Genomic DNA, 23,886 nt, shown 5'->3' on the forward strand with positions numbered 1-23,886 from the left:
CCACGAGTCCAAAAGTGGCAAAAATTAGACCTCAATCTCTCTCCAATGGCAAATTTGTTATTTGCATTCTAAAAGGGGCAACTAGACCATGGCAACTCGTAACGTCATTCTAAAAGGGGCAACTAGGCCACGGCAACTCGTAACGGTGGCAATTATTTAAATTTTCTGGCGTATAATTGAAGCCAAGTATATTTTAATTGTTTTGCAGGTGTGCACCAGTTTGAGCAGCTTCTAAAATTCCACATAAAAATTCCCTTTGCACTAATAGTGGTTAGAGTATTTTATAGTAAACTAATTAGCGGCCCTTTTGTATCCAAATATGAGATATGCAAAGCAATTAATAGCTTAAGCTGAAGTTATAGTAATCAGAACTTGATACAGAGATAGGACTTCATAACCGTGCAGGATGAACATGGCTCCGAGTGGTAGTAATGAACACGGCCTCGAGTGGTAGTATACCACCACTCCACAGGAGCAACGGGCCAAACCAGCAGCAACTACACTAAACTGTGCTAGCCTAAGCAATACAGGGCACGTTTGGTTTGTTCGATACTAACAAGCAAGCTTGGCATCCTCTACATAGCACGAGGAGCATGCAAAGATTCAAGTCCCCTTGCTGCACGCAAAAAACTTTCAGAAACTTTGCTGCTGCTTTATAAAGAGCTCGTCACAGCCACCGCCACTTTGTTGGCTCCTAGTGAGGCTAAGACGCCATCCGATTGGGTACTTCCAGTGAGCCACTCATGTCTTGGTTGGCTGCCCGCTCTGCGTCACAGTTGCTATATTGCCTGGCCCAGAGCCAGTACTCATCATCTCCCCATGCATGACCAAGGTACCTTCCCGTTGCATCTCCCGGATGAGCTGCTCGAGCCTTGGGGTCTCCTTGACCACAAAGGCAATCATCCTGCCGGGGGGTGCACCGATTGATGAGTCCATCTGTCCATGATCTGCTGCAGGTACGGTAGGAGCATTAGTAGCATCTTCAGTGGGTATGCTAACATCAGTAGCAACCCCAAAAGCTCCTTGGGGCATGCAAGCAGCATCAGTAGTAATCCCGGTGGCTGTATCATTAGCAGCAAATGCTCTAGCTCCAGTGGAGCAGTCAGGTTGATGCAATGCAGCAACCTGTTTCCCTTCAACTTCCTTGGGCTTGAATACACCCCACAAGTAGTGTTTCATTTGGAACGCTACACATATAAGAGAACAACCCATTAGCAATGGATTAAAAATGCATGTGTAGCCACAAAAAAAATGCATGTATACAAAGGCATATTCTAATAAAAATGGCTAAAAAATGTTTAGAATAATTATTGAGTAGAAATGCATCATAGATCCACCAATTTAGATCCACGAACTCCAAAAGTGCAATTTTAGGTCAATCAACTTGTAATTTGTGCCACTTAAGTCCATAAACTTCGAAACATAGGTACATAAACTCTAAAAGTGCATTTTTGCTTCATAAACTTGTAATTTGTGCCACTTAGGTCCATAACTACAAAAGTGCATTTGTAGATCCATAAATTTCATCCATGAGCAGTTGTGTGGCTGCAGACGCGCCTACAACGATCGCGCCGATATCGCTATCCATGAATGTCTTTCAATCGCACGAGATTTTTCACCGCAACACCGAGGGCCACAGAGGACATAATATATCTCCTACCACAGCAACACCGGGGGCCACAGAGGACATAATATATCTCCTACCAAGAGAGGCATGTTGTTGAGTTCCTCCGTGACATCCTCCACCTTTTTCAAGCTATCACCCCTCCTCTCCACCCATATTACGGGGTCATATCAAGATCTAAGCTCAGTTCTCACCAATGACAGTCTGCAAGCTCCCATATGAATCCTAATACATATCAATAACCTTCAAAATAAGTCTTTCATCTCTCCTATCTCCTCTCCTTATGCTCTTGGTTCAAGACCTGAGCTCAAATTTCACTATTCTGGCATAACTCCAGTAACGTGTGGGCATCGTGTTGATTCATGTTATTAGTGCGATATCAGTGCATGAAGGTTAGATTGAGGGATGGACCTAGGTGACAAAAGTTACAAGTTTTTGGATCTAAAAATAAACTTTTAAAGTTTATGGGCCCAAGTGACACATATTACAAATTTATAGACCCAAAAATGCAATTTCAAAGTTAATGGACCTAAGTGTTACAAGTTGATAAACCTCTGGTGCATTTTACTCGTAATTATTTAATGCCAACCTATATTTATTGATACCAATTAGAACATCATAATCACTACTATAGGGAAAAAACATTTACATACTCTGATATCGTTTAGGAAGCAAATTAGAATGGAACAGCAGCATCTCAGCATCATCGATAATGGCCCGTAAGGCTAAATCATTCTCCATTATTTCCTTAAGTAGCTTGTCATGGGACTTGTCAGGCCTAGAGATACGAACAATGAAATAAACATCTCACTTGAGGAAAGGAAGGTAGATGTGTTGTAAGGGAATGCAAATGCAAAGGTTAAAGCAAGGCACCTCATCTTATAGGGGAAGAAGTATAAACCAATGTTGTCATCTATAGGTCTTCATGTCTCCCATCTCTTAGGCCAAACCTTTGACCTAGGTAGTTTAGCCACTTCAACCATACGCGACAACAATTTTGACAAATTGTGCACCTTCTCACATGATTTAGTCGACAAATGACCAGACAATGGTACGTAAACCTTATTGCCGATATTGAGAAGACCACTGTTAGAATGATCACAAAATTAGTAACAGGGGAAAAGGTAAATAGATACTACGAAATGAAAGGATAAAGAACCTATCAAATCATACCTCCAGACAGGTTCATCGATGGGCTTGGAGCAATAATAGCATTGCTTCTTGGGACAATTGGCAACAAATGGCTTAGTAACTCTAGTATGACAATTCTTCAAAATATCATTGGCAACACCCTCCAGACTCTGATTGTCATTGTCATTGTCATTGTCATCTTCATCTTCATTTGATCCTATATATTTTCTCCGTCTCTTAATTGTCTGATGAGTTGGATTCTCACCTTCAGAACCATCATCATGTGACTTGGGGATTTCTTCCGGTAATGACTCTTTCCTACTCCTAAGATTGCCACCATTGGTTATATTTATATCATTGCGACCATTCATCCCATCCCCCATATGCATCCATGTGGTGGGTCTAAATTGCCCTGTTGACTTGAGAACCAACCCTGGCATTGCCTTTAAGTTCGTTGGTTGTGAACTGGACATTTTGACACCTTTTGCACGGTGAACGGATCTTTGATTCATCTTTGAAGTCATTGAGCTCGCGAGGGTAGGTTTAACCAGCTTTCCTGAAGAACTTGCATGCCTAGATTTAGGACTTACTGCCATTGGAGAAAAATCTTCTTTCATTGCTACGTGATTCCGTTGTTCCACTTTACAACCATCAAGATGTTGCTCGGATTGTGGTAAGACTTGATTACCTCGTTGACCGTTTTCACTAGAATTGCTCTTACGTAGTTTGTTGTTAACCACCATGGAGGGATAGATAGATCTCATATTAGCCCGTGCCTTCTTCACTTCTCCTAGGATCTTTATCATTGGCTTTGACACAAACCTAGATTTTTTCGTTTTTCTCAATGATCCATTTTTCCCCTTTAGTCTAGATGTGCGTGATCTTGGACCAAAATTACCACTAGGTTGCCTTTGATGTTTCATGCCGCCAATTGAAGTCAAAACAACCAAAAATAGGAATTTCTACAATGAAAAACAAAACATAGTTGGAACAGTTCTTGTAACATGTGCAATATTGTACAAAGAAAGTACTTGGAACAGTTCTTGTAACATGTGCAATATTGTACAAAAAAGTGTACTTTATTTCAAATGCAAACTAATGGAAATTAATTAAAGTCTACTATAGTGTCAAAATTACTTCAAATTATCAAAAGAAAAATGAAAGTTCTTGTAACATGTGCAATATTGTACAAAAAAGAGTACTTTATTTCAAATGCAAACTAATGGAAATTAATTAAAGTCTACTCTAGTGTCAAAATTACTTCAAATTATCAAAAGAAAAATGATAAATTGTTCCTAATGAACCTCATAGGCATCCATGCATATTTATTACAATCATATCAATATTTCAATATTAAAATTAAAAAAAATTGGTAATCAATTTTTCTATTAGTACATATATCATTATATTGTTAATTGCACATACATGATGACTTAAGTATAAACAATCCAAATGGACAATTAGTGGTGTAATCTAGTAACAAACTATTTGTAAAACAAAGGCGCAAAAGAAATATCATTCAAACTCCTCTATCCTAATGCCACACCAGTGGCGGAGCCACCACTAGGGCGAGCCAGGGCGGCCGCCTTAGGTCCCTCTAAGTGAAGTCCAGAATATATTTGTTAACAGTAGAGGTAGCAGAAAATGAGAAGAATGATGGATCTGAAAAACATAGGAAGAACATAAGAGAACAGGAAATTGGCTTCCGCAGAATAGATTACTTGAGAAAGGAGTAAGAGTTCAAACAAGTTGTTCAATACCATTCCTCCTCGCACGCACTCAGTATTTAACTAGCGACTCTCTTGCGTTTACATGGGCTTGGCCTGATACGTGCGCGTAGGCACATCTAGCGAACTCATTCGCGCCAAGACAGACACTAGACTTCCTGGTGCGGCGGCCCATAGTAGGAGATGCTTTCTTTGGTTCGTGGGTGCTGACAATATCCCCATTCTCAACTCCGACAGGGGCTTATGGCAGTGCGGCGGCGCCCCCCGAACGCGAGGTCGAGTGGGCTGCGGCCTCTTAAGTGGCTCAAGCTAGCGCCCCAGCCCAGCATTGCATCTTGCCACTGCCGCTGCCAATTTCGGCAGTTCACCATCTACCCCCCTGCAGTCCCGCTCAGGCGCTCACGCTGGCGTGTCGATGCCGTTGCGCGACGCCACTCCACGCCCGTCCGTTCAGCAGCCCCATCTCGGCGCCCGTCGGTGGCGACAGCAGATCCCGTGCGCCACCGGCCCGGGCGCCTGCAACCGGACAGCAAGTCTCGGCGTCTCGCTCTGGTCGTGCAAAAATTTTATCATAAAAGTCCGCCCTAGGTCATTTTCTGGCTGGCTTCGCCACTGTGCCACACCATATCTGTCATTGCTAGAACGTGGGCCATCCATGGATAAAGCTGAAGAAAGCAGCACAGGGAATCCACGCAGATTCAACGGAAGCACAGTGCAGGCACATCTGCCTCCACAGGTTGCTTCACTTATTGCAAATCGATCTACTAATCACTACCAAACAGCCATGGAGATGGGCATTGGAATCAATCCACAAATTGCTCGTTTACCAAAGACCCAAACAAATAGATCGACTCGTCTTTCGGGCTCCGATTATGGCGACCGGCACAGTGCAGACGCGGGACGAACCGATCTACTGAATCACCCCCACACAAACTCCGTTCTGCTAATCCAAACCAACAGATCAATAGCTAACACGAACAAACAGAGCGGGAGCAGCACATGCAAGGAACCAAATCTCGCCGCAGATTGATTCGAGGCAAACATTCATGCATGTCTACAGAGCAACGAGGAACCTGAACTAAACAACGACCGACGAGAGAAGCGGCGCGTGCGTACCTTGCTTACGGCCGGCGTAGGTCGTCCTCCGGCGCGGCAATGCAGAGCAAGGACAGCCGAGCGCCAACTCCGATAACACCCGGCGGCGGCGGCGGCGGCGGCGGAAGACAACTGCCTGTCGAGAGTCCGTAGGAGGGAACAGGGGACGGGGGACGGGGGCCGAAAGGCCGTGCGGTGTATTTATTGGGGATTGAGGTCGGTCGGTTGGTTCGTCGCCGAGTCGTGGGCCAGCCGCACTCGCGCAGAGTTCGGAAACGGAACGGCGATATGAACGGACGCCGATACGGAGAGGATTTCGCAGGGTTTCCTTTTGCTTTGCGCGACGCGCGTGTGGGGGGTGGTACAACGGTGGCAGCCGCCGCGCGCTCGTGTCGTGTTCCGCGCGCCGCCCGGCAAGGGCCCGGGGCTATCCCATCCACGGCATCATCTTGGGAATCGCGCTGAAAAGAGAACCAGCACTAGTACTCCGCTATAGCAAAAAGTCTGCTGGTACATGACACTCTAAGGACAACCAGCACTATTACACTGGAAGGACAGCGATCATTGTTGGGCTACCAAGAAAAACATACACTCATCTTTAGATCCATAAAATTTACATTCAAAAATATCATGCAAAATGTTTGGACACATGCATAAAGTATTAAATAAGATTTACTTATAAAATTTTTTGCACGGAGGATTGTAAATCGCAAGACAAATCTAATGAGACAACTTAATTCGTGATTTGCAATAGCGATGCTACCGTAACCATTTACTAATGATAAATTAATCATAGATTAATTAGACTCATTAAATTCATCTTGCGATTTACAATCCATCCGAACAAAAAGTGTTGCAAATAGATCTTGTTTAGTACTCCGAAAAGTATTTGAATTCGGAGGACTAAAAAATAGCCCTTGAAAATTTTGATATTTAAGAGTATTAAACGTAGATTAGTGGTAAATTCTATTCCATAATCTCTAGACTATTTTGCGAAATAAATCTAATGACTTAATTAATTCATAATTTGTTACATTGATGCTACAGTAATAATTCACTAATCATGAATTACTATATCTCGTTAGTTACATTTGTCTGCAAAATTGACTAAGTGCTATGAAAGTAATTATCTACATAGACTTTATTAAATACACTTAAATAGTAAGATTCTTTAGGGTTATTTTTTAGCCTCTTGATCCAAACGAGCCCTATAACTTGCAAACTATTTATGGTGAACTACTTCATCCTCAAACTATAAAATCGGATATTCTACCTTCTAAACTTTCCAAAATCAAATAACCCTTCAGGTGGTTTTGGACGTTGATTTTGCTGTAGTGGCTCAGTTTTATATTTTCCCGTTGAATCTCTATCTATAAAAAGTTGAAATAATTGAAACCCTTTCTCACCTAGATTAGGTCCACCATACCCCTCACGGAGACCTCACTTGTCAAGCCAAAAGATTCGACGAAACGGATGGGGAGATTGATTTCTTTAATATTTTCACCAAAATCAAAATACTTTGTACATCGACAATTTTCTATACCCATCACTTATACCCGTGTATTATTTTCCTTTAGCATGCACTTTACTTTTCTTTGCATATATATTTACCCATAGTTCACGTCATTATTTATTTTAGAAGGATAATAATTGGCATTACTATTTATAGAAAGAAAAGAAAGATGGGTATTATTTTTGGAAGAAAATTAAATGACATCGTTGTTTGATAGAAGGAAACTTAAATACGTGTATGTGGCACGTACATCTCTACTAGTCTTTGAAACATTACAGTAAATCACAAAAAATCATAAAATAGAAAATTCTACTTTTTAGACTCCACATGAGTAGATCTACGGTGAACATATAATATGGTATTCTTTAGTACAAAGTTTTTGTTGTAGTTTTTTATCTATACTCACAGCTGTAGTTTCTATAGTTCAATTGTGATGCGATTTTTATGATTGGCAAATTATTGTATGCTTGAATTGTAGGAAAAAATTCGACAATTGTGATGCGATTTTTATGATTGGCAAATCATTGGATCATATATAACTTAGTTTGTCCTTTATAGCACTCGGCATGGTGGCGTTTGGCCTAATTAGATTTATTAGATTCGTCTCGCAATTTATAAACAAATTATGCAATTAGTTTTTTTGTCTAGATATAATTCTTCATGCAGGTGTCGCAACATTCATTTGAAATTTGAAATTTTGGATCTAAACAAGGCGCTATGGCAAAAGGTCTACTCGGTATATGACAATAAAAGGGCAACCAGCACTATTGTGGCACAGAAAAAACCTACTTGCTAAATATTTATGGTGGACAACTTCACTTTCAAATTATAAAATCGGATATTCTACTTTCTAAACTTTTCAAAATTAAATGACCCTTCAAGTAGTTTTGAACGGTGATTTTGCTACAGTGTCTCAGTTTTATCTTTTTCCGTTGAATCTTTGAAACATTACAGAAAATCATAAAATGAAAATTTTAATTTTTTAGACCCCACCTGAATAGATCTATAGTGAACGTATAATATGGTATTCTTTAGTACAAAATTTTTGTTGTATCTTTAGATCTATGCTCATAGCTGGAGTTTCTATGGTCCAATTGTGGTAAAAATTTAATACTCATTGGATCATGTATAACTTAGTTTGTCCTTTACAGCACTCGGCATGGTGGGGTTGTCCTTTACAATGTCTTGTCAAAAACAGGTTCAATCATAGACCATGACGCAGCAGTAAAATTTCAATATTCTAGTCTTAGACCATCTCCGAAAGCCTAGCTAAATCGTTTTGTATTCCCATTAGATATCAGTATAGCTAGAATTCCATGGCTATATTTCACTACACTCCAATAGACTAGTCAAATCTCACTCTTCATATTTTTTTTCTATATGCTCCTTCTGCTGACTCGCTGAAAAGTGTGTGCCTCTCCCTCCTCCCACCATCCGCCATCGGCCGTCCCATCTCCCTCCTCCACCCATCCATGGGCCGCCCATCTCCCTCCACCTCCGGCTGTCTCATCTCCCTTTGCCGCCGGCCGTCCCATCTCATTCCTCCGCCTGTCCATCGGCGTGCTAGTGGCGTCTGCATCCGACTCGCCTGCGCCGCCGCGTGTGCTCAACAGGGCTTGTGGCAGCTATCTGCAGCCCTTGTGCATGAGCTCCATGCGCATGGCTAGCTCTCACGACTCGTCACGCTGCTCTAAGGACCCGACCCCATGTCCGCACCCTCGGGCTCGAGTTCGTGCTCCGCATAGGCTACTACGCCATAAGGAGGTTGTGGACGTGCTGCTCGCCGAGGACCTTGTCAAGTGCCTCCTCTGCCTATAGCTCTCCATCGACCTTGTCGGCTTGCTCGCGGACTGTCTCTGGATCCTCCTCGCTCCGGCCTCGGTGCACTTAAACCGCGCCGCCCGTGCCGCCCTTTGCCATGGATGACGAAGATGGCAGCGACGGGTGCGGGGCCATGATGACGGCGTGGGAGCGCGAGGGGGTGACAACATGGCGGTAGGGCGGATGCGGGACCAAGGATGGCTAGCAGAGTAGCTCGAGAAATATGGCTAGCTGGAGACCGAATATGGCGAGTCGGATAGCTAATCAAACCAGCTAGAGAGTCCGTTGGATGAAGTTTTTTTTTGCTGTTTTTTCCTATTTTTACCTAATTAAATAGATTTAGGAGTTCCTCTTATATAAAAAATACTTTGAAGTTTTCTCATTCTCAAAATATAACACTTTTAGCAAAATCACCATAGTTTTTTATAACAGCTTGAAACTTTTATAATACATTATCTATATCTACATAACAAAAAACTAAAATAATAAAAAAGAAATCATGTAGATTTGATCCGGCTTTCTCTTCATACACAATCGAATTATGAGAACTAGAAGTACGAAAGCATGAGTTTTCAAAACATTTTCCCATCAAGACAGCTAAACCTTTTTCACTCAAACCTTCATAGACAACCCCACAATCCTCCCCCCTAATTGCCACTAATTTTGGTAATTATGTAATTTTATTTTAGTACATTGAGGAAAGAAATAACTTAATTCCCTACTTTTCAAAATTGTCTTGATACATCTAAACATGCAAAGAAAAACAATCGCATCGATGTTTCCTCCCATCTACACGTTCGAGGAAGAAAATAATTATGGATAATCATGCAAACTTGAGTGTTGACCACCAATATTCCAAACAATTATTAGAGTATCTTCAAAAAATTAGTCAAATACTATTATCTAATATATTGTTATTTAGCTATCCATTTAGTCAAGTCTGTACTATCCAAGAAACTAGCCATTTAGACTATCTTCTTTCCCGCCCCCGCTGTCTGTTGCCCGTCGCTCGCTCCGTCGTCCAGCGCTACCCGCACAGCTCTGCGACACTCCCGCTTGAGCGTAGTTCAGGAGAGAGGATTGGAGTGATGTCGACTGAGGTCCCTGAGACCGAGGTCAAGTTCGAAGCGTCGGCCGCCAAGGAGCTGGAGGCCAAGCCCGCCAAGGCCAAGAAGGCGGTTAAGTAGAAGGCGCCCGAGGAGAAGAAGGCGCCCAAGGAGAAGAAGCTCGTTGCGCCGAGGAAGCCGGACGCCCACCCTCCGCACGCCGAGGTGAGCAAGCGTCTCCTGCATTCGATTTCTTTTTTGTTTCTTTTTGTGTTTGGGAATTTGATCTGACATGGCCATCGGCAAGTACATGGAGGAGAAGCACGGCCGCAAGCTGTTAGCGAGGCGGATGGTGAGGAAATCATGGGCACGAGGGCAGGATGGCGAGGTGGAGGCCTCACGATTTTTTACGAGCGACGCTACTGAGTCGCTGAGACCGATACCGAAGGGAGGTGGATGACGAGCTTGTTGGAATACGTTTTCTCTCTTTTCTTTTTCTTCCTTTTAGCTATCCAGCTGTTAAAATAGATAGCCTCCTGTAGATGCTCTTAGTCGTTTCGGTATTTGTGGATACACAGTCTTTACTAAGCACCTAGATGCATGGTAAAAAATTATGTAGATATAATAAAATTTAAAAGGACTAATAATTTAGAATGAATGGAGCAGCTAAGAGCATCTCCAGCATTCTCTCATTCTCCAATAAACTCCTACTATTAGAAAAAGAATGTGCTCTAGCAGTTTCTCAATACATCTCCCTTTTCCTAATAACTATTGGGTTGTCCTAATATTTCACCCCAACTCCCTCAAATAAAGGGAGGGTTCATGCTCTCCTAATATGTTAGTTGTATTGGGACAAGATTATTAGGAGACTGCAAAAACAACTCCTCTAATAATTTTAAAATTGCTATTAAGACATCTTTCAATACTAGTTATTAGAAAAAAAAATTATTGAAGAACTGCTGGAGATGCTCTAGTATCCTACTACTCCCTCCGTCCAAAAGTCTCCGTCGTTTAAACCTTCAGCCCAGAGACCAAGGAGCACCGATGCCCACAGGCTTTTCCTTAAATCACCACATTTAGGTTTAATGCGTGAGGGTCGCTTTGTTTCCCCGACTAAATCACCACTAGGGATGAAAATAATATCCTACTACTCCCTCCGTCCAAAAGTCTCCGTCGTTTAAACCTTCAGCCCAGAGACCAAGGAGCACCGATGGCCCACAGGCTTTTCCTTAAATCACCACATTTAGGTTTAATGCGTGTGGGTCGCTTTGTTTCCCCGACTAAATCACCACTAGCGATGAAAATAGATTGGATATGGATGGATATCACTGATATCATATTTATTTTTATATTTGTGTTCAAATACGGAGTCGGATACGGATAATGTTAGTTTATGTGGGATAAAATTGTAATGGATATCGACATCATAAAAATAATTACAGATAGTGGATACTCAAAATCGGATACGGACAGATAAAAACTCTTCCAGACCGAATCGAATTCGAATACGGTCGGAAAATATCCGTATCATTTACATCCACGATCACCACTTAACGCCGCTAAATCTCCGTTTCCTGCTGCGGGATCGCGCGCTCGCGCAAAGGCCTGGCGCGGCCAGTCATAATCGCGCCCTCCCTCTCTCCCGAATTCTTTCCCGCGCCTGGAGTCCTGCAGATGTCTGTCAACGAAAATTTGGCAGCCAAATTTAAAAACTCAGCCACCTGCACATCGAAATTCCATTGGCGCCACTCGTCAGTTTCGTTTTCAATTTTTCATGGCCTATATATAAGTCGGCAAGGAGGATGTAAACGTCCAGGCAACTCCAGTGATCTCTCCACCTCATCCCCCTCTTCTTTCTCCACCTCCGATTAGATCTCCCGCTGCTAATCCAGAAAAGTGTTATCGCGGCATCGTACACGGCCTCATCTTAGGAGCCATACATGCAAGGAAGAAAAACAGGCAGAAGCAAGGAGGCGGCTGCATGAAGCTCCTTGTCCAGTTTGAATGTGCTAACATCAGTAGAGGCCATACATAGTAGGGCATCAACGATACTTCGATCATCATCGGCAAAGATTTCTTGAGAGTCAGGCACTTCAGTTTCTCCAGCCAAAGAATCCATAACAAAACGCACCTCGCTCGCGGAAGAATCGTCAGATTCATCACAGGAGTCTGGCGCCCAGTTTATGCCACGCACGAGACCCTGATCGACGGCCTCGTTGTGGCGCTCCATTGCAGCCGACGAGAGTTGGCGAGGCACGATGCTGAAGAGCGCTCACGGAGGCAATGCGCAACTGACTGGTGGAGGGCGGGGGATGGAGACGTAACGGGAGGAGACGGAGGGAGTATTTGACGCGATGGAGAACGGCTGCAGCGGTGAATGCGCAGCGCGTCTGAGGAGTCGCGGGCGCCGCGGATAGTACTTAGGAAAATGAGTGACCCCCCTCCGTCCCCCCCCCCGACCACCCCGCGCCGCCGGCCACCGCCCCTCCCAGCCCTCCGGCTCCAGATCCTTGAACCTTGACGCCCCCCGTTCACCCCTTCCCCCGGATCTGGACCCTCTCGCCCCTATGGCGGCTCCCCCGAAGGTCTCGGCCTCGATGTCCCAGCCGACTTCGAGGAAGAAGAAGAAGAGCAACTGCTCTGGTCCACTCCGCGCCCGCCCCCGTCCTCCAAGGGCAAGGAGGTGGCGTTCGTGTCCTGCGGCTCTCCACCCCGCTCCGCTCGTCGCTGCGGTGGGGGCTTCATGGTGGACGCCCGCCGTGCTCCGCCACACGTGTCGCGTGGGTCAAGGGGAGGCGGCACACCCCCTCCGGCTCCTTCCCACCTCCCGGTCGCTAAGCCCCCGGCGCCTATCCAGCCCCGCTCGAAGGTCTTTCCTTTGGTCGACGCGGATGGATTCCGCCTGGTCGTCAGCAAGCGCCGCCTCAGATCTGAGCATCTCCTGCGCCGCCCTGCATCGACACGGCGCCCTATTCCGGCGGACCTGATTGGCAAGTGCTTCAACTGCCTGGCGCTCGATCATGTGGCGGCCCGGTGCCCTTTCCCGACGCGCTGCTTCAGATGTAAAGGCTTCGGGCACTCCTCCCGAACCTGCAGGCGCCGCCGCCCGGTCGCCCCCTCCGCGTGGTCGTGAGCGGCCTGCCCTTTGTGTTGCTACCTGTCGCGACGCCGCGACTGCGCTTCAGGCCCGTCGCCTGGCACACTCGGCGGCCCCTGCTTCTACGGCGGCGGCCTCCTCAAGGTCCGCTGGAAGACCGTGCTCCGGCCCTTCCGATGGCGGTCGGGCAAACGAGGTCCGTTGTGCCCCTGTGGGGCGGCGTTGGGCTGGTCGCTCCCTGCTCCTCTGCGCTTCGGCCGCATCCGCGCAGCCTGCTCGCCGGTTTCTCAGGGCTTGCCTTCATCCTGGTGTGACCCAGTGGCTGCTCACTCCGAGCATCAGGTGCCGGAACAAAGTTCCCGCTCTTTCGACCCTATGATCGATGAAATGAGCATTGTACTTGGAGGTCGTTCTTCTGGCGTCCTGGATGAGGGTGGCCTGCTATTGCCTCACCGATCTAATCCGCCGGCTATGGTCCCTGCATCCCCCGACCCGATGATCTTCGAAGCGATGAATTCGGCAACTTCACCTCCACCCGTACCGGCGGCTTCTGCTGACGGGTGCTCGCCTATTTATTCTAGAGGGTCGTCGGAGATTCCACACGATGCCCCCCGCTCTGAAGCAGATCCGGCGCCTGTCGCAGTGCTTGGGTCGTCGACAGAAGACGATCCGCTGCTGATTGTCTGTGGGCCTGAGCCCGCGGAGGCCGATTGGGCTGCTAGTTCAGTCCCGCTTGGGCCTTTTCACAATGAAGGGGAGCAAACTGATCGTGCGGACCCATCTTCTCAGCTCAAGGTTGCCGGCCCTTCACAAACTGAAGATGCAGACTCTAATGCTGTTGGGCCGTCAGGGCCGGCACTTCAATTGGTACGATTTCAGTTTTCAGAGGTTCCTCCAACTCCGCTGTGCTCTCCCGCCTCACAGAGAAATGTCACTTTGTCGCGAGGATCCTTGGATCCTCTTCCGATTCACTTCTTTGAAGAAGTAAGCACTCCGGTCAAGGAAAAGGTCGCTGATTTTGTAACATATGTGCGCCGGGCCCCTTCGCAAGCTGTCATGGCTTCGCCTCCACCTAGACGACGGGCACGTGCACCACCCGAGCTCCCCACACCGCTGAGGCGCAGCGAGAGACTTGCTAGGAAGTCGCGTCACCGAGCCACCAAGCCGGCGGTGCAAGCTCAAAATGTGATGATGAAGCGCCTCGGTGTGACCTCGGAAAGCTGCCCTCCAGATGCTACCTCTTTCCAGCGGTTGAGCCACTGTTATGTCGCTCAACTGTCGCAAATTTGTTTCCTTATGATTGCAGAAAACATGGTAGTTTGGAATGTGCGCGGCCTCAATACTAGGGCCCGGCGCAATGTGGTCAGGGAACTCGTCTCTCAAGAACACGTGTCTCTGATTTCTTTACAAGAGACAAAGCTGGATGATTGTGATGACAGGTTGATTCTTGACCTACTGGGGTCGTGTTTCGACTATTTCTTTTTGCCCGCCTGCAATACGTGTGGTGGAATTTACTTGCTTGGAAAAGGGATGTATGGTCGGCTTCGTGTCCAAGTCGGAGAGATTTCTCTCTCACGGCCAAGGTGACACACGTTGCTTCTGGTGAGGATTGGTGGCTCACCAGCGTTTATGGGCCCCAAGGTGAGAGTGACAAAATACTCTTCCTAGAGGAGCTAAGGTCGATCAGGAATGCCTGCTCGGGAAGATGGTTAATTTGCGGCGATTTTAATTTGATTTACAAAGCCGAAGACAAGAACAATAACCTTTTGAACCGAAGGATGATGGGTCGCTTCAGGCACTTTCTTGATGAAGCAGAGCTGCTAGAGCTACATCTAAATGGTCGTCTGTACACGTGGTCTAGCGAGCGGGATTCTCCCACGCTAGAACGTATTGATCGGGTGTTTGCCTCTGACGATTGGTCGCTGCTTTTCCCAGATCACAACTTATCTGCTCTAGCCTCGGAATGCTCTGATCATGCACCTCTGTTGCTTAGAACGGACTGCGCCTTACCCCATTTCAAGTGCTTTCGGTTCGAAAATTTCTGGCCCAAATGTGGGGGTTTTCTTGAGACGGTTGCTCAAGCCTGGAGCACACCTCTCCCCTGGTCGCAAGCTGATGCTTTCCGCACTTTAGATTTTAAATTAAGGGCGACGGCAAAGGCACTTACCAGTTGGAGCGCCAAACATGTCGGGTCGGTTCGCTTGCAGCTCGCCATCGCCAAGGAGATTGTGCTTCGTTTTGACTGTGCCCAAGACAGGAGGGAGCTAGCAACACATGAACTCGCTCTCAGGCGTAAAGCTAAGCTGTGTTCGCTTGGGCTAGCCTCGCTGCAACGCATGATTTACAGGCAACGGTCACGTATCACATATCTGGCGGAAGGGGATGCTAATACCAAATTTTTCCATTTGCAAGCTTGTCACCGTAGCTGCAAAAGTTACATTGGAAAAATAAGAGTGCAGGATGTGGAGCTATCGCAAGATGAGGATAAAGCTGAAGCTTTTTTTCAGCATTTTGATGACATTCTCGGTACCCCTGGACACAGGGTTGACAAAGTCGATCTGTCGCTGCTCAATCTGCCTTCTATTGGGGATCACAGCCTAGATCACTGCTTCAGCGAAGAGGAGGTGTGGAAAACTATCCTTGATATCCCAACCGACAAGGCTCCAGGCCCAGATGGGTTTACGGGTGCTTTATTTCGTGCCGCTTGGCCTGTGATTAAGAGGGACATCATGAATGCCTTTCAGGCACTCTGGGCTCTTGACGGCAGAAGCTTGTATCTTGTCAACCAGGCCTACATTTTTCTCCTACGTAAGAAACCTGATGCTTGCATGGTGAGTGATTTCAGACCAATAAGCCTCATCCACAGTTTCATTAAGTTATTCACCAAAGTTCTCGCTCGACGGCTTGCACCTCATATGAATGATTTGGTCAAGACCAATCAGAGTGCGTTCATTCGTGGTCGCGTGCTTCATGATAATTTTAAAGCTGCGCAGCTCACAGCTAAACTGGTGCACAAGAAGAAACTTCCAAGTGCCTTGCTAAAGATTGATATTTCGAAGGCGTTTGATTCGGTTAGCTGGAGTTTCCTTCTTGACATCTTGGCACAGATGGGTTTCTCTAGAAGATGGCTGAATTGGATTTCTTTGATTCTATCTTCAGCTAGTACAAAGATTATTTGCAATGGCTCTCCCGGTCGATGCATCTGTCATGCTCATGGTCTTAGACAAGGTGACCTGTTGTCGCCTCTACTTTTTGTGATTGCCATGGAAGCTCTCAACGCTCTTTTCAGATTGGCAGATGCTAGAGGGCTGTTTCAGTGTCTTGATCCGTTAATCAAGGAGAGGCTATTCTTGTACGCCGATGATGTGATACTTTTCGTCACTCCACATGAACAAGATCTGGTCCTAGCTAGGGGGATTCTCGAGCTTTTTGCCGCTGATTCTGGGTTAAAGACCAACACTCAGAAATGCCTGATTTGTCCAATTCAGTGCTACCTGGAAGATACGGTGAACCTTATGCAGCACTTCCCTTCCAAGCTCAGCCCTCTGCCAATCACATACTTGGGCATACCTTTAGCTGCTAGGAAATTGAAGAAATGTGAACTACAACCTCTGGTCGACAAAGTCAATGACTGTTTACCTACTTGGAAGGCCAACATGCTAAGTAAAGCTGGTCGCGCGGTGCTTGTAAAAGCTAAACTCTCTGCTATCCCGGTCCATACTGCTATGGCGATCGCCCTCTCTCCTTGGGTGATCAAATGTATTGATAAACGTCGCAGAGCGTTTCTCTGGACAGGATCTGAGTCGGCAAAGGGTGGTAACTGTTTGTTGGCTTGGCTGAAAGTTTGTCGACCTCCTGATCTTGGCGGTCTCGGTTTCTTGGATCTGCAGCTCTTTGGGTACGCTCTATGCATGCGTTGGTTGTGGTTCAAGAGAACTGATCCTTCCAGGCCGTGGGCTGATTTGCCGGATGTTGCTGAGCCGTTGGTCGTCGCAATGTTCCATGTTTCCGTTTCTGTCCAAGTTGGTGACGGGCATAACACTCTTTTCTGGTCAGACCGCTGGATCAATGGTAGGTGCATTGAGGAGCTAGCTCCATGTTTATACCAGGCAGTCAGAGGCAGAATCATCAAATGCCGCTCGGTCGCGCAAGGTCTTTCCAACAATGCTTGGGTCAGAGACATTAGTGGGGCTCTCACATTGCTGGTGATTCTAGATTTTTTTTGCTGATTTGGGATGCCATGAGGCCCATAACGTTGCAGCAAGGGGTACAGGATGTCTTCTTGTGGAAATGGACCAGTGATCACTGCTTCTCCACGGCTTCTGCTTATAGGGCTTTCTTCATTGGTCAGCATGAAATTCCAGGAGCCAACATTCTGCACAAATCAAGAGCCCCGGGCAAATGCAAGTTCTTTTTATGGTTGGCTCTACATGATCGATGTTGGACGGCTGAGAGAAGGAAGCGTCACAACCTTCAGGACGACGACTCTTGTGCCCTTTCTGATCAAGAATCGGAATCTATTGATCACCTGCTACTCGGTTGCTCCTTTGCTAGGGAGCTCTGGTTTAACATTTTGCTTCGTTTAAGGTGGCACTTCCTCACCCCTGGCAACCTGGATGAATCTCTCGCCGATTGGTGGTCACGTTCACGCAAGAGGATGCAAAAGGCTGATCGAAAGTGTTTTGACTCCTTAGTCATTCTCACCTCGTGGATGATCTGGAAAGAACGTAATGCTAGAATTTTCGACAGCAAGCAACTGACGGTCGCTGAACTTCTCTTACGCGTTAAGGACGAAGCTGATGTTTGGCTATTGGTAGGTTTCAAGCAGATTGGTGCTTTCCCTGTAGCTTTTGCTCCCCCTTTTGGTCGCAGTCTGTTAATTTTGTAATATTTTTTCTTATATTGGCCGAGCTTTGGATCTCTACTCCTTAGCTCGTTTTGTACTGAACACTTCTCTTCCTCTTAATGAAATACGTGCTCAGGCACGGTCGTGAAAAAAAAGTCGCGGGCGCTTGGAGACTAGGCGAGCCCGTGGTTCCGTGTAAGACGACGGAAACTTTTGGAATTTTTTTTTGCTAAGGTTTTGTTTAGTTTTCAAAAAAAATTCTACAGTACCCGTCACATCGAATCTTTTGACACATGCATAGAACACTAAATATAATTGAAAAAAATAATTAATTACGCAGTCCAACTGAGTCGCACGAGACGAACTTTTAAGTCTAATTAGTCCATAATTAGATATTAATTGCTAAATAACAATGAAAGTGCTACAATATCAAAACCCAAAAAATTTCGCGAACTAAACAAGACCTACGAGAAGGTAGTTAATGCCCTCAGTGTTGTTCACTGAAGTACTGTTACTCGTCGGCGGTTCTTTTCAGACCCGAACAAGAAGTAACCAGGTGGCTTTTTGAGAGCGATTAGTTGTGTAAAACAACACCAGTGCTGCTGCTAAGTCTAATTTTAATGGGTAATTTCATTTTGCTATTTTTAAGAGTGTCACATCACCAATACACAAATGAAACTATGAATTAAACTCGCCTTTATAATGCATTATTTTATGTTTGCTATTTTATAGGCTCTCGTCATCTTTAATTCTAAGACTCATTAAGCGTTGGTAACCGTGCATATATGGTTTCATCTAGATGAAACTCATTTCCACTTTGTTCGGCTGGTTGTGGCTGATGCTGATTTGCTGTGAGAAAAATACTACCAGCTGGTGGCTGGTGTAGATTTGGTGTGTGAGACAAATACTGCTGCTTGATTGACACATCATTTAAAATAGTGACATAATTTTTTATTTAATATGCATAAATTTTTTTATAAAATTTTCACTGGGAATGATCTAAGCCCACGCGGAAGTTGGTCTCTGATCATTTTTTTTAAAGCAGTTGGTCTCTGATCACGAGGACAAGAAGAAACGAGTACACGAGGGAGAGAAAAATACCCTTCACCATGTAATGATCGAATACTACCTCGCAAGGCACAATTGGCGCGATGCGAGTTTGCACTTGCACCCACCTCCTGCCCAGCATGAGGCAGCAGGGCCCACTGGCCCAGGCTTTTCGCCACCAGGGAATCCGCTCGCATCGTGCGCCCTGTGCCCGTGCTCGATAAAATTGATCTGTAGCTGGAGCACGCGTGCACTGGGTGGGACAGGTGGGCACAGTCACAGTACTACGCAAACCCCGAAAAAAAGATTAGTACACCGTGCAGCTGTGATGGATCTTATTTTTTGTGATAGAGGGTCATATCTGTTAACTTCACCATTTTATATAAGATGTATTTTATTTTTTTGAACCGTATATCATTCTCTCACCAGTTTGATGATGACATAAAGGTACTTTGCAGCAGGCGACGTGACTTAAAGTTTGCATGGAGCCATGGAAACTGCACGCCATGTCAGTATTTTTTTACCACTCAGAACCACCCTATGCTAATCGCTGGTAATTTTTGAAAAATTACCGTTGCAAATATTTAATAAGTACATATATTCTGATTCTCATTTGTTACTGTACATATCAGATTGATTTATTTCCTGTGTTGTACACTTATATTGTACAATAATTATTCATGTGTTGTACACCTAGGTACCAATAGTTACTCCTGTGTTGTACACCTCGGTGATAATAGGTACTCTCTGTACACCGTGGTATTTGCACCATATGAAGAACACATAAAAATCAAAATTTCATGTACCATAGTTACTCCTTTATTGTCTGTACACCCAAATTTAAACTCAAAAGGGTATAAAACGTTAATTGATGCAAATGCTGAAATCTTGTACAAAGCACAAATAGTCAGCTAAAACTATGAACATAAAATCGGAAATGGTTAAAATCTACCCCTCTGCGCTCTTCTCTCCGCATTTCACGTGAAAAACTCGATGCGTGTCGAGCAGCGCGCTCTCCGGCGCTCCGCCAGCGGCGGTTGCCATCCGCGTCGCCCTCTACTCCATGCCGCTCTCTGCTATTTGCTGCTGGTCGGTGGGTCAGGATGTGAGGAGTGGGCCACTATCAGTTGCTAAGGCTATCTGTATGTTATGTTAGTGAATTGCTGTCTGGCGGTGGATCCACCCCACTCGTCTACCCACCTCCCACGATTCTCCCTCTGCTGACACACAAAAGAGCCACTATCCTATCTCTGCTCGGCGGCCAGGCGTGGTGAGCTTACACAAAGGAGCGGCACGGGACAGCCGGATGCTTCCAGCTTGGGCGAAGGAGGGGGCGCGGAGCGGCAAGGCGCGACGAGTTTGGAGGAGCAGCGGCGCGGCGAGCTCCCTCCGCCCGCGCGGAGGCCGGGGCGGCGCGACGCGGCCGGCCACGGCGACCTCCCCTCTACCCTCCGCCCGCACGGAGCATGGGGCAGGGGCAGCCCTGGGGGTGAACCACAGCCGTCGCCGCTGGCGAGCCCGGGGGCGGAACTCGGCCTCGGCCTCCGCAAAGGAGCTTGCCCGGCGCTGCAGCAGAGCTCCTCGTGCATGATGCTCTCCTCGGGTTAGGTGGAGCATAGGCGAGGTTTTCGCGGGGACGGGACTGGAGTTCGGCGCAGTCGTCGGCTCGTCGCGGCCGGCCTCCATCGCGGATAGACGGGCAGCGGGCGGAGCGCGGCCTCGGTGTGGGGCGAGGCAGCGCTGGGCGCTGCCATGGGCGTCGGGCGAGGTGGCCAGGCGGGCAGAAGCAACTGGAGCGCAGGCACGGAGGCGGAGCGAGCCGCGGGGGCAGCGTCGCGGGCAGGTCGGCTTGGCGGTGAAGCTAAAAACAAGCATGGAAACTCGCAGAACGAGGGAAGCATGAGCACCAGTGCATCACCTAGGTTCGATTTGAGTCGCTGGGCGAAAAAGATGGTGACCGGAGCTACGAGTTCGACGACGAAGTGGATCTCGGCGGCCGACGGCACTGGCGGCCGCGGGATCTTCAATGCACCGCGTCGGCCCTGAGCGCCGCCGCCCCGCCGCGACGTCGACGTACGTTCCGCCCCGAGCGCCGCCGCGCCGTCGTCCCCTGTGAGCCGCACCCCAATCCCCCTGCCCCCACGCCGGCATGCTGGCCGGCGGGTGCCGGCCCTGCAGGGCACTGATGGAACAGTAGCCCTCAATTTGAACATAAAATTTGAACCTTGGAAATTTCCAAATTTGAGGGCTACTGTTTTTTTATTATTCAATGTGTTGCGTTAATTTGTGAATTAATTTGAGGTTCAAATTTAGTGCATTAATTTATTTGTAATTCAAGTTAATTTGTTTTGTAATTGAAGTTAATTTGTTGTGATTCACATTAATTTGTTTAGTGCATTAATTTGTTTGTATTTTAACCTCAATTTGGATGTATTTAGAAGGAAATTTAGTTTGGAAGTTTAGTTTGGAAATTTAGTTTGGAAATGATTGTTGAAAATTTAGATGGAAATTTAGTTGGATCCTTGGAAATTTAGATGGAAATTTAGTTTGGAAATTTTGATCCTTGGAAATTTAGTATGCAAATTTAGTTTGGAAATTTAGTTCGGAAATTTTGATCCTTGGAAATTTAGTATGCAAATTTAGTTAGGAAATTTAGATGGAAATTTAGTTGGAAATTTTGATCCTTGAAAATTTGGATCCTTGGAAATTTAGTATGCAAATTTGGTTTGGAAATTTAGTTGGAAATTTTGATCCTTGAAAATTTGGATCCTTGGAAATTTAGATGGAAATTTAGTTTGGAAATTTAGTTTGAAAATGTGGAAATTTAGTTGAAAATTTGGATCCAAGCCGCAGGACATTTCCTTGCAATTGTTTTTGAAAATTTTGGATAAATAGTTGTATAATTTGATCAAAACAATTTGTATATTCAATAGTTTGTTCAGATGGACCCGCGACGTGATGCAATGGATGATGAGAAGTTCCTAATGGATATGATTGCATCCGGTTGCGCCGCGGCGGCTGGTCATGCCGACGACACCGGTGATGCCGCCAATACCGACATATACCTCAATATGTCCGGTGGCGACGAAATTGATCAACCAACATATGATGCTGATGACCAGAAAACAAACATATATATTTTAACATCGATCATTCTGTTCATTTGTCGTACTTACAATGAGTAATAACCATGAATATATATGAATTTTTTTGAAGCCATCTGGATCATCAAGTCGGGCCAAAAAAAACAAAGCGAGGCCCGACAAAGAAATTGGAAGTACGATTTATCATAACAGAAGTGACTCCAGATGGTGAACCGATCGCTCCAGAAGCAGCCGCAAAGAAATACAGTAGGCAATGTGGTTGTCTTGTCCAGGACTACATCCCTATCAGCTTTAGGTTATGGAAAGATAACAATCCAAGCGAGCAAAGGGATGTGGTGCCTGAAAGAGAAAAGGAGTGGCTCTGGCGGAAGCTGAAGAAGAACTTCACGGTTCCGGCTGAATGAGAAGAAGCAGCTAAGCGCTGGACCCTGAGCAAGATGGCCGAACAACTTCAGACATTTAAGAAGAATCTGACGAAGAATTATATCAAGAAAGGGAAAACGCCAGAGTTTATTGGAGACCTTGCAAACCATGAGGACCACTGGAATGCCTTTGTGGCATATAAGTCTTCAGAGCTTGGGATTCGGAACGTGGAAAAGTCCAAGGAAAATGTCTCCAAGAAAGTATATCATCACACTCTAGGGCAAAGTGGGTGCAAGCTGGCAAAACCAAAATGGGAGAAGATGGCGCAGGATTTGATTGACAAAGATATCACACCTACGACCATCACCTGGCCTGAACGTTCAAAGAACTGGTACTATGCTCATGGTGGAACATTGAACCCAGAGAGACGGGTGAGTGCATCTTTGGCCAGAAAATTCAGGAAGTGGCCCGAAGACTACAAGAGGCCATACAAGCAGTTGGTCAAGGGAGATTCTAGCCCGACAGAGAAAAGGACGAGCTGACTTACGCCCTTCAGAACCCAGAACATCCGGGGCATACTAGGGCAAGGGAGTGGTTCCGTGGAAATATGGATTCAGAGATTACATCGATACATATAGAAGCCGGGATAGAAGGAAGGACGAGGAGCGATTGCACTTGCGAAGGCTAGAGGAACAACTCCTCTCACAAGATGAAAGAATGGCAGATGAGGTTAAATGCCAGGTGGCCTTAGCAATGAGCCATCAGCAGCAACGGCAAGTGGCGCCTGCAGAGCCTATTGTCCACTCGGTACCAAATGCCACTATTCAGCATCGGATAGTGTTAAAAACCGATACTAAATGCATGACTGAGGGGGCCTAGAGCTTAAATGGTGGCATTTAGTACCGAGCAGTGTTAAAAACAAGTACTAAATGATTCTGGGGTACTGTGCTGTAGAACTAGTACTAAATTGGTATTAGTACCAGGTTTAAAGTAATCGGTACTAATCGGAGGTGGACGAATGACTCTTTTAATTAATAGAAATGAGTACGGTATGTGCTCGTTCGTTAAAAAAATTGTGTTCCTATTATCACGTTGGACACGTGCCCAAGAGATGCTAAGTTTGTCTCGTTTAACTACATTGTCGGAGTTGGCTTGCTTGTCGCCCGTAATTTGACTCATTGAAAATGGGTTGACCTATAAATAGCCACACCAAATTCCAAACTTCCTTTTACAAACTGCTAGTGATGAATGAGATGAATCTTGGACGCTGACATATTTAGTAGGCAATCTACTTCGTTCTTCGTTCCTCGTTGTTGGACCTCCCAGCGTTATTTCCCCGGCCCGCCTTTTCCTCCCAACCAGAAGTGACCCTTTCCTTTCTGCCAAAAAAAGAAGGGACCCTTTCCTGGCCTGCAAAATAAAGCGAGACCCGCAATAATAACCAGGCTGACCTCCTCCCTCGCACGGCCGTA

The 23,886-nt window shown here is 46.0% G+C and overlaps 1 protein-coding gene across 1 annotated transcript; it reads right to left on the bottom strand.

Annotated features, from left to right (window-relative positions):
• Positions 1-325: 325 nt before the first annotated feature.
• Positions 326-5,833, bottom strand: LOC120673576. The gene is made up of 5 exons (XM_039954484.1): positions 5,599-5,833; positions 2,798-3,717; positions 2,498-2,710; positions 2,278-2,402; positions 326-1,187 (listed from the first exon to the last, which is right to left on the bottom strand). The coding sequence occupies exons 3-5, from the start codon at positions 2,500-2,502 to the stop codon at positions 742-744; spliced, it is 576 nt and encodes a 191-aa protein (XP_039810418.1). The 5' UTR covers positions 2,503-2,710; positions 2,798-3,717; positions 5,599-5,833; the 3' UTR covers positions 326-741.
• Between the last annotated feature and the right edge of the window lie 18,053 nt (positions 5,834-23,886).

Source organism: Panicum virgatum, chromosome 2K (assembly GCF_016808335.1).
Source record: "Panicum virgatum strain AP13 chromosome 2K, P.virgatum_v5, whole genome shotgun sequence".
NCBI lineage: Eukaryota > Viridiplantae > Streptophyta > Magnoliopsida > Poales > Poaceae > Panicum > Panicum virgatum.